Here is a 13232-nt window from a genome sequence, read left to right as displayed (position 1 = left end):
TTTGAAAAAGTGGGGATGTCGTCTATAGCAACCAATCAGATTCTAGCTGTCATTTTGTAGAAAGTACTAAATAAATGAAAGCTAGAATCTGATTGGTTGCTATAGGCAACATCCCCACTTTTTCAAACCCGCAGCTTAGTAAATCTAGCTCATGATCTCTCTTAAAGACATTCAATGCCGTTGTTACACATAAGAGAATATTACTAGGTGGACCATCCAAACACAAGAGCTTGCACTGGCAGTAGCAGTACTTTAGTTTCTGCAGTCTGTCCTCTCTTGCTTAAAAAGATTACTGACAGAGAGTAGCTTCTAGCAAAGGAGAAGTAGAAACAGATATTAAGAAAATAAGAACACAGAACATGTTTTTAAACTGGGATTAAAATACAAAAAGGTAAGAGGGCTAGTTCAGTACTCTTTCCTTACAATTTTTTCAATTGTTATTTTGGCAAAGATAAAAAAAATAGAAGTTGGAAAAGGCTAAAGTGAAAAAAACTTTAGGACATCCAGATGTTTGTGAACCACATCTCCCATGATGCTCAGCCACCTGCAACAGCTGGAATGCCTGGTTTGCAGAGCTCTCTCGTGCTGACTTCACAGTGGGCAGAGTAGAACAAGTTATGGGATAGGGGGAATAAATTGGCACCAAGCAGGGGTATGTACAGTGATGAAGGTTAAAGAGACAGCTTACAAATACAGGACAAATCAGAATGGTAGCATTTCATTGGTTCTCTGCTACTGAGGACCCATCACTCCCCACAGTGATTAGAAAAAAAAATAAGGCATTTGCAGAGCTAGGAAGAGGGGCCCTGCCATCAACAACGACAGAGATAGGCAGTGGTGAGCAGAAAGACCGAAACATGCGCCAGGCATTAGCGATCTACGGGGGTAGGGAAGGAAGCAGCAGGCCGTTTTTTTTTTTTCCAGCCTCAGTGATAATAGTATCTCAATGGCACAGGTTTTTGGTCCAAATGTCATTTACATTTTAGTTTCTTATATTTTTATTACAAAAAAAAACTGTACTAAAATGTTCATAAAACCATTATAAAAAACCCCAAAAACCCAAGCTTGGTATCAATGGTTTCCCAACAGCTCATCCAAGTCATTCATCCACTCTTCCGAAGTCCTGTTTTTGAGTAAGGAGTCCAACAAATCTGCATCCCCTGCCAAGTTCTGCAACCCGCTATTGCCAGACTGTCCGCCATACACAAAGGGCAGGTCTTGACTTGTCGACCTCACCTGATAGTTTTGATTACAATGAAGTCCAGCTCGGTTAGCCATTTGCTGACCTGGGTTCTGGCTGAATGCTGTCAAGTCTGGCACTGCTTGGTTCATTACTGGTAGGACCTGCTGGTTAGGTGCTGGCTGCTGACTGGCAGGATTTGTCCTTTGTTGGGAGGCCAAATTTGGCATCATCTGACCAGGGACAGAGTTGTTTAGTGAAGTCATAGATCGACCAGCTCCAAGACCAACTTGTGGCATGCCCTGGGCAAATTGTGGAGTGGACATTTTGTGGTGATTCTGCTGGAGATGAAAACCAGCATTGGCAGTACTGAATGGACCCAAGCCATTATTTCCTTGGGCCTGACTGTTAATGTTTTGCATGCCTTGATGCTGCCATGCTGGATTTTGTGATGCCATGGCAGCAGGCATTCTTGTCATTTGGGCCTTAGTCAGAGCAGGGTTTATCCCTCCTTTGTTGTGCTGTGCTGCCAAGGCAGGATTTGCCATGGGATTTGGTCCATAACCAGCAGGGAGAGCGTTCCCTTGACTCAGGTTTGGCTGCCTCTGTATCTGAGGCTGTCCATTGGGTATGCTACCCTGTGCTGCGTGATTCGGAACCATCTGTGGGAGACCTGGTGCCATGTTGTACATTCCTCCACGCTGCACGGTCTGCATACTGGGGTATTGGGAAACAGCACGTTCTTGAGACGTTGAAACAGACGACAAGGCTGGCACAGACGTATGTCCCCCTCCCATCTGAAGCAATGCCTGCGATTGTGAAAACATGCGTGGACTTCCTGAAGTCGGGTGGTTCATATTGTTTACCCCACTCATAACTGAAGATGACCCTGAAAGACAAGAAACATTATAGTATGAGTTCTGCTATTTAGAGCCAACCCTACTGCAGGTTCCTCGTTTGAAATACACTGAACTTCTATATCTATAATGGGGACACATATTCAAGTTATTTTATAACCAAGATTTGTTTAACTAAGTATGTCCACTATGCGCTCTCACTCTTCTACAACAGTTGCCCTGGTAGGAGGGAGGTGTTTCTCTAACTCCGCCAAGCTGCCATTCACTCTCTACCTGCCGACTTGTTTTGCAGAAATAGATTCATACACAAGGGCAATGCCAGCAAGGTCATAATAGTTTAAAATTATGACAATCTCGCTTTTTGACCGATCAGGTCTCATTAGCACACTGTCCAAAATATGTGGGAGGGGCTTCAGCAGTCCAATGGTTTGGGGTGGTAATACTTACTGCAACAACAGATAATGACAATGGAGTTTACCCTGCTTCCTATATCAACATTTAAAAGGTTCTCATTTAGCAGTACTTTATATGTGATCATTATTTCACGGTGTTTAACCGGAACCTGACAACACAATGTGGCACCCCAGAATAGCGCCACGATAAAGGTATTACAGTTATTTACAGTGATTTCAACCTCCCTGAGCTGCGAGCAAAAAGCCAGCGTTTCAATTACCGTATTATCGGTAATTACACGCACTATTATCGTAATATAAGCAATAGTGCGCAGGCCGCGTTACTTTCGGCAGTAAGGCAGCCAATTGAATTAACCCCATTGGTTTTAATTTTTTTTAACCATGAAAAAGTAACCATTAGTTATGAAGTTTCTTTTTAAAAAAATCTAACATTAACAGTACAGATTTAATAAAAGAAGTTCCTGCGACACTGACCTCATGTGACCATTCTGAGCCAATGTACTGAAAGCTGGCAACTTAATGATGTCACAGTGAACCTGTTCCTGCCAGTGCATGGTATATTTACAAAATAATACTCATGAATGTTTATTAGCTCTAAGGAAACTAAACAGCTATAAACGCAATAAATGGTAACATAAGTTTAAACAGATGACTACACAGACAGCAGAACACTTCTATGCAGGTGTATGTGGGCGAGGTACTCTTTAACCTATCTGTCCCAATATATATGGTCTTGAAATGGAATTTGTAAACAGCAAAAAGAATTGAATCCTTTGAAAGACTGAAACTATCCAATCATAAAACACTAAAACCAGCTACTCACAATGGTGTATAAGGCTGGGGACAGACAAATAATGTATTTTGTGCTGTTAATGAAAAACAGGACATCAACATACAAGCACGGACAAAGGAACATGTGTTAAATATGCAAAGAGTGAATGAAAGGCAAGATAATATTACATGTTTAGAAGAATGAGGTTTGTTGTTCCCCTGTCAAGCAATCATCCTACAGTAATCATATTGTGCCTTAGCACCAGTACAGCATCAAGATACTCTAATAGCAACAAAATGATGCAAGTACCAGCATTGAGAGCATGATTAGTCATTCAAATTATTGACAATCTAGGTAGATTAGAGGAATCATCAAGAGAGTTTGGCAACTAGAGGAATGCCCTCGAGTCTCAAAAAAATCCTAAAGGCCGAATATAGTACGCAGCAACTGCTGAGGAGGACAGAGATCTATGGCTTTATCTCATGTTGTGGTTGGCAGGCGATATAGTAAGGCAATAGGGAAAGTCAGAAGGATGCTGGGTTGCATGGGAAGAGGAGTTTGTAGCAGAAAAAGAGGTGGTGAAGCAACTATTCATTGGCAAGATCCCACTGTGTTTGGTTCTCAAGGCTATATCTCCAGGACACAGATATGTGAGAAATTCTGCAAAGGGCTATCTATGAAAATGGTTCATGGGCAAGAACACAAATCTTACCAGAAAAGACTAAATGCCATCAATATGTAGTTGTCAGAGACAGAGAATATACACATAGACACTTCTATGTACACACCTGTACATATGCAATACACATACGGTTTTTACATTTTTTTTCCTTTTACCATGCAACGACAGGTGGAATACCAGGCTAATCCTGCTACTGACAATAGGGGGCACTGTGACCGATGATCTGGTCACATCACCAGGCATTAATATGATGCATGGGATAGCCATTTCTGATACCACATTTCCTCAAGGAGTCTAATAAGTTTTCGGGTCTCCAGGAGGACAACTGAACACCAGTTACATATGAGTGAGGTACCTCACTCCTGACTAGTTTTAAATGGAGGCCAACAGCCACAGCTTGCAACACTAAGGGAATGGGTGCCAGCTAATGTAAGACTCAAGCAATACTACTGAAGGGGTTATAGAGCTACTAGTACAGGGAATGGTAACCTGGTGGTAAATGTATCAAATAGCGACTTTTGACAATCAGCGATATCTTGTGACTGTCTGGTAAATTTAAAGCGTTGATAGCTTTAAAGGCAAAACGAGCCTTTAAATCTATTGCCACTTTAAATTTACCAGGCAAAGTCGCCAGATATCGTAGATTTGCAAAAATTGCTATTTGATACATTTAATCTCTGATATACCGCAACTTTCAAAAACGGCCGCACGTTACCCTTAATTTCAAGAAAAAAAGAAACAGCCCCAATACATGCCCACATCACTACCCCAAAATGTCCCCATACGTCCCACACTTGCTCCAATATTCCATCACAAGTGCCACAGACCTCCCACTTGCTCCACAATAGCCCCACATGTCCTCCAATCCCTATTTTCCACAAAATGTCCCCATATATACTCCATCTCAGCGACCAAAATGCCACTAAGATCTTCTCATACGCCCCTTAGACCTCCTCTACATGACTCACACATCCACCACTCAGTGGATAATCTACTGAAAATGCTTCTACCTGTTATTCCCTTCTTACTGCAAATCTCTTCATAGGTGATTCTCTTCAATACTTGTCCCCCTCCCACCATGTTTTTTTTGCTTGTTTTTTTTCCAACAGCTCGATCATCAGCAGATTGCGCAGATTTCAGTAAAGTATGTAAACAATGCTCAAAATACTGTCAATTCTAACAAGCCATGTGAACCTATATTTGTGAAAACGCTCACCAGGAAACGGGCCGACTGTCTGCTGTGGATAGGCGTTCTGTGGCTGGTCCTGGTACTGCGGGGGAGGCCTAGTGAGATGCCGCTGAAGTTGCTCCTGCTGGTGGCGCTGCTTCTCCTGTGACAAAGAAAAACAAAAAAGTTTAACAAATCAGACAAGGGAAACATTAACAATTGGTGGCGTTTCAAAAACAAGTTACTGCAGTTCTCTCTTGGCAGGTCACAATGAGCCTTTTAAGTGAGCCAACCCAAAGAAACAAATTTAATGGCAAACAAAGCTATGGTTGAAGAATCCAGGTGAGGAATGTACCTTCACCATAAATACCACTCTGAAGCTAAAGGTATATTCTTATTACACATAAAACAATAACAGCTCTAGGCAGCTTTTAATCCCATTGTTCATCTATTGGAAACTTGAACAAATTAGTTTATCCCAGACACAGAAATGAGATGGTAATCTTGACTGGATAAAGGATTGTATGTTTATTGGCCTTCATAAAACCTTTCAGAAGACAGGGAGGTCGCATAAAATCCCAGACAGTTACACATATCACCACCAAGGTTAAGAGAGGCACCATCACCTACATAGAACAAGTTCCATTTATGGTTAAACCACCATTAGCTGTGTTTAGTTCATAGCTATTGTGGGTGATATTATGCACAAAGTTTACATTTTTATGGTTTATTTTTTTAATTTCATTCTGGAACAGCGTTTGGTTTTAGTTGCTCCTTTCCTTTACTCAAATGACTGGTCATATTTCTCTATATCGACACAGTGAAAATGAAAAATATAACTAAGGGATAAATAAGATATTTGTTATAGGTTTATCTAGTTCCTATGATGGTGCCGCTTGCAGAACTCACCAATCAGTAGATTTCTCTAGAGCTCATGTCAATGTTAGAGAGGTTTTGTAATCCTCTCAAAACCACTGATTAAGTGTGTGGCCTCATGTAATAGGATATATGAAACCTCATTAGAGGTGTGGCCAGGTGAAGGGAAAAAGAAAAAGAAAAATATGACTGAAATCATGCTAAGAAGTTGCAGAAACAACCCCGAGTTTAATCATAGTCTGGCACAGAGGGACTGCATAGATCTATGTTGTGCATACAAACATACCTGTGCTACGTACTATTAGACAAACATTTCTAAGATTACAATGCCTTAAACAGTGTTTTACACCTTTAGATGTTTTATTCAAGGTATCCCACAACTTTTACTGCATACTTTGCCTATCAGTCCCTGCTTTGTGCTTTTCAGCAATGCCCATACATCAGTCAGATTTCTTTATTTTCATTGTCCCTGATTTCTGAAGCAGAGGATTCAGGACAAATGTCATCTCTTCCTCTTCTCTCTAGAGCTAAACCTCCCTGGACAAACCAGCAATACAATACATTTCTGCATGACATGAAGCCTACCTGTTCTGCAAGGAGCTGCTGCTGTTGCTGCTGTCGCCCCAATATATACTGTTTCTGTTGCTCCAGAAGTAACTGCTTTTGCTCTCTCTGTTTCTGCTGTTCTAGGAGTAGTTGTTGCTGCTGCTGCTTCATTACCGCCTGCTGCTGACTGTTCAGGTATGCTGCATTACTGTGGTTACCGGCCATAGACACGGTTGGGGGCTGCGATACCACACCGGGTCCTCCCACAGAAACAGGAACACGTGTTGGCACATTAGGCTGTGGATTCTGGTCCTGTGGAATTTCCAGAGTAAAAAGAAAATTAGTGATACATTTAAAGGACAATTAACAATGACCAAAATGATCTAAACAGCCAATGCCACACTCCTACATGTCCCCTTTAGCATTTGAGATTGAGAGGGTTAGTGTGAAATTCTGCATTTTTAAAGGCGTCTTTGAATAGGGTATATGCACCTTCACGTTATTATTCTTTATCTCTCGCTAGTCTGTGTCCCCAGTTTTTAAGTGGGCGGGGATAGAACAACCTGTAGCCAATCAGATCATTGGATTGGTAGGAGATAGAGCTGACCTTGTGGGAGGCAGTGATCTGTCCACTTATGTGATCATGTTGGTGAGGACAGGACTGCATGTGATCGGGGCAGTGTCATGGGCAGAGTTAGACTTTCTTCACTCCTAGCAAGGACAGGCTGCTTGTTGTCACACACTATGTACATAATCTGAGTTTAACACACATCATATGCCCACTTCTGCAGCACTGATTGCCACTGGCCCTTTCAAAGCTCTGCTCATGATCCCTGTTAAAAGCATGATCATTGATGCAAAATGATGTGATTTGCAGCAACCCACTCCCCATATGCCTGGCAGCCAAGAGTCAGTCAGAGGATGCTGACCGGACACTCCAATTGTGTTTAACACCCATTATATACCCACTTCTACTGCACTGAATCACATGCCCCCTCTGCAGTAGAATGCCATGTTAGGATGGAGATGCCTTGTGGACAGTGGGTGTAAAGTACAAGTAATGTTAGAGGAGCAAATGGGTGGAACCAGGAGGTGATGAGAGGAGGGAAAACTGTACTTTGAAAACAGATGGAATGTGCTGTATACACATGGCACTTTATATAGCCATTTTTGCTCCAGGCTAGTAGAACAGCAAGGGTCACTGAAGAATATTTAAAACATATCACTATGATGTTGGGAGCACTTGTGCATAAATAGAAAGGACTGAATGGGGAGACTGAAAGGACACAGAACAGATAAGAAGTTAACCAGAAGTGGTCCACGTTTGACTTTGTTTTAATGGGTTCTTAATCTATAAAAATGTCAGATGGTGACCATTAGTCTTACATATACTATGCAAGAGCAGGTGATTCTCTCATATTCTGCAGTAGTGGAGCCACGATGAAACATCATTTTGGCCCCATCCTCCTGCGTCAAAATGACGCATCAAGATGCAAAACGACGAGATTTGTGGCACCCCATCCTCATCTGCACCTGCAAAGTGGAAAATTCTAATGTCGGCAAGAATGTCTTTAACCCTTATTATGTTTAGTGTCTACATACATGGAGAAAGAATCTAGACAACACAGTATTTTACATGCCAGTATTGGCACTTGTATAAAAACAATCAAAAAAAATAAATAAAAAAAAAATGTTCCACATACCTGCCCATGTGATACTAAAGGCCTATAAGGAATTCCAGCTTTACGTTTCATCATGAACATCTGATTCTGTTCCTCTGTCATAGGAGGCAACTGTTGCTGCTGCGGCTGCTGCTGCTGCTGTCGCTGTTGAAGATATGCCATCATTACGTTTTTGTTCTGGTTTTGAGCCACTACCCCAGGACGGCAGTCAGCTTCATAATGGGAGAGGGGTATGGTGTTTCCATAGTCCAGCATGGCATTTGGAGCTGCAGCTTGGTTGGGGTTTAAATTGTTGGAAGGTTTATGGCCAATCATGTTTACATGATTGGGTTGCATGTAGGTGCCTCCACCACGAGGCAAACTCTTGTTCAGGTTAGGCATCATAAGTTTCTGGCTATTAAAGTCTTGTTGGTAAACAGAAGGGCTGGTTGGCTTTTCCATGCTATACGGAACTCCCAGGGGACTTTGAGAAGACCTTGACTGTGGCCAAGAAGTCATCTGATTTGATTGGTGGACCTGTTGCTGATTTTGCAGCAACTGGTCTCGCTTTTGTTTCGCTGCAATCTGCTGAAGTTGGTGTGCTGAAGACATCTCTTTGGTAGTTCCAGCACTCTGTCCAGTCATTAACACATTGGGTAAAGGTCTCTGCACATTTTGTGATTGGTTTGAAGGCTGCATCGTTGTCTGGTTGGAAGAGTCTGTCACAGTCTGAGCAGATTGCTGGAACACAGCCTGAGAACCACCTACAACTGGAGATGAGCAGCTAGTAGGTACTGAAGGAGTCCCACCAAAAGGCCCACATGATGCAGACCTCACTTGTGGTGAGCCAAGGGACTCCTGCTCAAATGCTGCAGGAGAAAACTCAGTTTTTATATGAATGTCTTGTGTCAAAGACGTTTGCGTCACAGAATTTGAGGTATCATTGTCCTTTTTGTCCTCAAAGTCACCATTTAAAAAAATATCCTTCATGTCTTCATCAGGTACAGATTTGTTAAGTTCCTCTATGAGTTCCTTCCATTCCTGTTCATTCAGGTTTAGGTCGGGCATCAAATTGTTTTGAGACATGGAACCACCGACTCCAGAAAGCATACAGGGCAAGTCGTCCACAGGCTCCTGTTTCATTTCTTTGCCTAAGCAAAGAGAGAACTCATCAGTATCACCATTACCATTCAGCTGCAAATCTGCATCAGGAAGACACTTTTTATTTACGCCCTCAAGTCCAATCGAATGGCTTCCATTTAAATGCAAAGTATCTCCGCTGGGAGGCTTGTTGTCCAGTTGATGCAAGGGAGAAACTGGAGGAACCCCATTTGATGACCCAATCACCCCTGTTAGTCCATCATCATGACGGAGCTTCTTGGGCACAGAGAAGAGGTCTCCATATCCATTTTGTTGATCCCCATTTTGAGGAGAAGCTGCGCTGTCCAGCTTTCTTTTAACGGTTTCATGAAGCTGCTGAAAAAAAGAGAAAATTCACTCAATACATATGTAACTTGTGTTGGTGTATCAAAATAAAAGTAAAACACATCAATTGGCACTGGTGGGCATCAAGATAGACGATGCTCTCCGCTGTAAGTTCTATCTGAAGCACTTATATCTCCTAATGCCCAACAGCTTACAGTCTCATGTTTTCAATCTAGGTACATAAACTGTCTTCTAAGAAGACTGTTTATGTACCTAGACAGCTCTTTCTCTTGTTATGTACTTGAATGTTAACACTGCACCAAGCTTACCTATTGCTTATAACAAAAATGTTGCCACAAATTAATCATGCACAGTATATAATATATCCCCTATATATGTTTGGATATATCTATATATATGATGCAGTTTCGATGTTTAACACAGTAATTGAAAAATACAATACTACAATTTCTACAGTCACACACCAGAGGGCAGTACAGATAAAGACTTAAATGGCAACTCCAGTCCATCGCTACATAGAACAGAAGCTCCACTCACAGAATCAGCCAAATAAATTCCACTGTGGTTATGGTGACCTTTTCAGATAAACGTGTAGTCCCTGCCTGAGCATTCCAATTTTTATGTACTTATTAAACCAACTTGCGTTGCCTCAACAACGGTTTCCATAGATTTCACAGAAAATATGCATGCTTTAAAGTGTTAGCAAATGTGTTACATTGTTGCAAAAACAAAATGGTATGTAAAACTACCTTCATTAAAAATATGTAAAAATAAAAACCATTAGACAAGAGAAGGCTATATAATGATCAATAATAACCCATCAGGGAATATATAAATCTGCAAACATTGGACAATGATTATATACTCAAACACTGGGCAAACAATTCACTCAGTAGGGTCTATAGCAAGTCTGGACAACCTGTGGCCATCCCGATGTTGTGAAACTACAAATACCAGCATACCCCGTCAGCTTTTGGTTGGCAAAGCAAGGCCTAAAGGCTCCAAGTGGTCAGACTGTAAAAATACAATTTCACTTTATTACTTTAGTGCAATAAGACAGCAATGGTGTATTAGTATGAATTACACAGGCTGTATATTTGTCTTGTTAATTGGTAACCAGTTTGCTGCTATAGCCTAGCCCTGACTGATCCCAGTCTCACCTTAGTTTCCCCTGCCTTGCTTGTGGTATGTCCTGTTATTTCTCAACATAGAAGAGTGCTATAAACACATATACCCAGTCGGTGCACGTGTAAAGGATTTCACAGCAAGAGCACGTGAACTAATAAAGTTCTTATCCAATTTCATACCAATAGAAGGCGGCCACTTACTCAGATTGAGCCAGATGTCTATACACACACACACACACACACACCTAATTTGGATGGGCAATCTGTATAGGTCCAATCACTCAGCGGTTAAGGCATTTTCCAACTGAACATTAAACCTTCAAGAAAGACTATCATTCTGACGGACCATTGTTTGTTGTACAAGTGCAGAGATTTCAGGCCAGCTTAAAAACGTTAAACAAGTGGATAGGGGTTTAGCAAATGTATACACAATGTTATTTTTTCAGCAGAGGCTAAACTCAGAAGCACAGAAAGACTAATTCATTTGATCAGGATCACTCATTGCTACAGTCAGATCTTTCAGCCGAGGTTATCAGACTTAGACAAACTTCAGGAAGTAAAACGAATTTCTGGGGTTATTCCTATAGGTGTCTGTGGGTGTAAATATAATGTCAACTTAAACAGTCAAAGCTCCTGGATTTTGTCTGTCGTCTCCTGAATCATTTGTCCAGCCCAGAACAACATCCTCCCATTACATTTTAATGCTCTATAGTATCACCTCTGGCTGGGAGATTTTAAGCATGGGGTGTGAAACAGTGAAATGAGTAAGAGTCAACACCCACACGAAACCTGCAACAAAATCTCTCACAGAAAGCTACAGAGACTTCTCTGCCCTTGTGGATAACATTAACGGACACATTTCATCAGTCTGCCTGCATTCTTCATTCATTCCTCATCATTTTGTCTGCAAGGCCGAACGCTATAGAAGAGCGATAGCAACCTGATACACTTCAGGGACGGCCCTGTAACCATCAAAAAGGCCGCACGGTATCCTTAGTCTCTGTAATGTATGTTAAAGTAATACATTAAAAGAAGACACCCATCTGTAATACAATATCAGCAGGTATTTTAAACAAGTGTTACAAGCTGTAACAAACAAATCTGACAATGAGCCCAGAGGGCAGCGTGTTCCCCATCACTGTTCTGGACCCAATAAGTTTTATAACCCAAGCTTTACATTGAAAGAGTGACATCACTTTTATACAAGATTAAAGGCCGAGAGCGCTTCTATAGCTTGGTGGGAGGATTCAAAAGTTTAGGGCTCTTCTGAGGGAGCCCTTTCCCTAAACACAAAAATGTGCTACAATTCAGGTTAGAACAATAAGTTCAGAGCATCATGGACAAATTTGTAGTGAGAAGTTGACATTTTCATTTTGTGCTATAAAAAGGCCTTGTTAGGGTCATTGCATGATGTTACAAGTTCCTAGTGACTGTATGATAATGTAGTCAACAAAATGGCTGCCTCCGCTGTGTGAATGCTTCAGGAGTGCACTAACTGTGCATTAGGAAGCAGAAAGGACAATACTACTGCACACTACTGGAAGCGCTGTTAACTCATGCAGATGTGCAATGTGATTTAAAGTGCGATAGACTCGCACACAATCATAAATGGAACTTTATCTCCCATTATACCTTTGGTATATTCTCAAAGGGTGTGAATCTTTCCCATTTTCCTAGCAAAAAAAATAAAATAAAAAATAATATATAAATCAAACATAAAAGCCAGACACTTAGACACTTGTTCCTGAGAAAATTCTCATCATGTGACCTGACAAGATGGTGTCTTCAGTAAGATGCATAATGACACAGAAGGCAGACTCATCCTAGAGTCCTGGGAGTAGGTGGGAAAGTCTGAACAGAGGATTGCCTCCCTCGGGCATGTGGAGACTAGTATCTCACACAAGACAATCCAGCTACTTTGTTACAGTCAATGTTCTCGTATTACAGAGCAAACAGAAGTGAAGACGGCCAAGCTCACACTACCTCTAGGTTTCTACTACAGAAAACACATTTGTTTAGAGACAGAAAACAGTTTAGATTGTTGCCATTTTCAAGTAATGTGCCAACATATCTCCTGTCTTTAGCAAAACAAACAGACTAAACACTACAAAATCAATGTCACCCATAGTGCAGTAAAAGATTTTAATAGACAGCCACTTACATGGTACAAAATACATATTAAAGTGGACGCCCCTGTTACAAATTGATCATTCAATCTAATCTTGTTATAGAATTGTTAGGGTACGTACACATGCACTTCTCTGCACCCATGGGACGTTTGATGACTGCATTCTAACCGATACTGCAGATACAGTTCATTAAGCCCAATGAAGACAATAGAAACGGCACATATGAGTGCACAGGGTGAATGCTGCATGTACTCATGTATGGCTTTAGTGTTCAATTCTGAATGCTCAGGTGTACCGACACCCCTTTCATCATAGGGTTAACTGAAACGCATCTGTGTTCACCAAGCAGTGAATACAGCTCAGACTAAATGTACT

At 41.4% G+C, this 13232-nt stretch overlaps 1 protein-coding gene across 1 annotated transcript in view; it reads right to left on the bottom strand.

The window, feature by feature from the left end:
- Nucleotides 1-371: 371 nt before the first annotated feature.
- The window catches only part of MAML1 (mastermind like transcriptional coactivator 1), a 52969-nt gene continuing 40108 nt past the window's right edge, over nucleotides 372-13232 (bottom strand). Inside the window, exons 2-5 of the mRNA XM_075210017.1 lie at nucleotides 8198-9631; nucleotides 6534-6806; nucleotides 5121-5235; nucleotides 372-2069 (exon numbers count right to left, since the gene is read on the bottom strand). Coding sequence (XP_075066118.1) covers nucleotides 1072-2069; nucleotides 5121-5235; nucleotides 6534-6806; nucleotides 8198-9631 — 2820 coding nt within the window. The 3' untranslated portion in view covers nucleotides 372-1071. The remainder of the gene's footprint in view (nucleotides 2070-5120; nucleotides 5236-6533; nucleotides 6807-8197; nucleotides 9632-13232) is intronic.

This window comes from Mixophyes fleayi, chromosome 4 (genome assembly GCF_038048845.1).
Source record: "Mixophyes fleayi isolate aMixFle1 chromosome 4, aMixFle1.hap1, whole genome shotgun sequence".
In the NCBI taxonomy this organism is placed as follows: domain Eukaryota; kingdom Metazoa; phylum Chordata; class Amphibia; order Anura; family Limnodynastidae; genus Mixophyes; species Mixophyes fleayi.
Note: the sequence above shows the minus strand (reverse complement) of the source record. Positions and strands in the feature narration are given on the sequence as shown.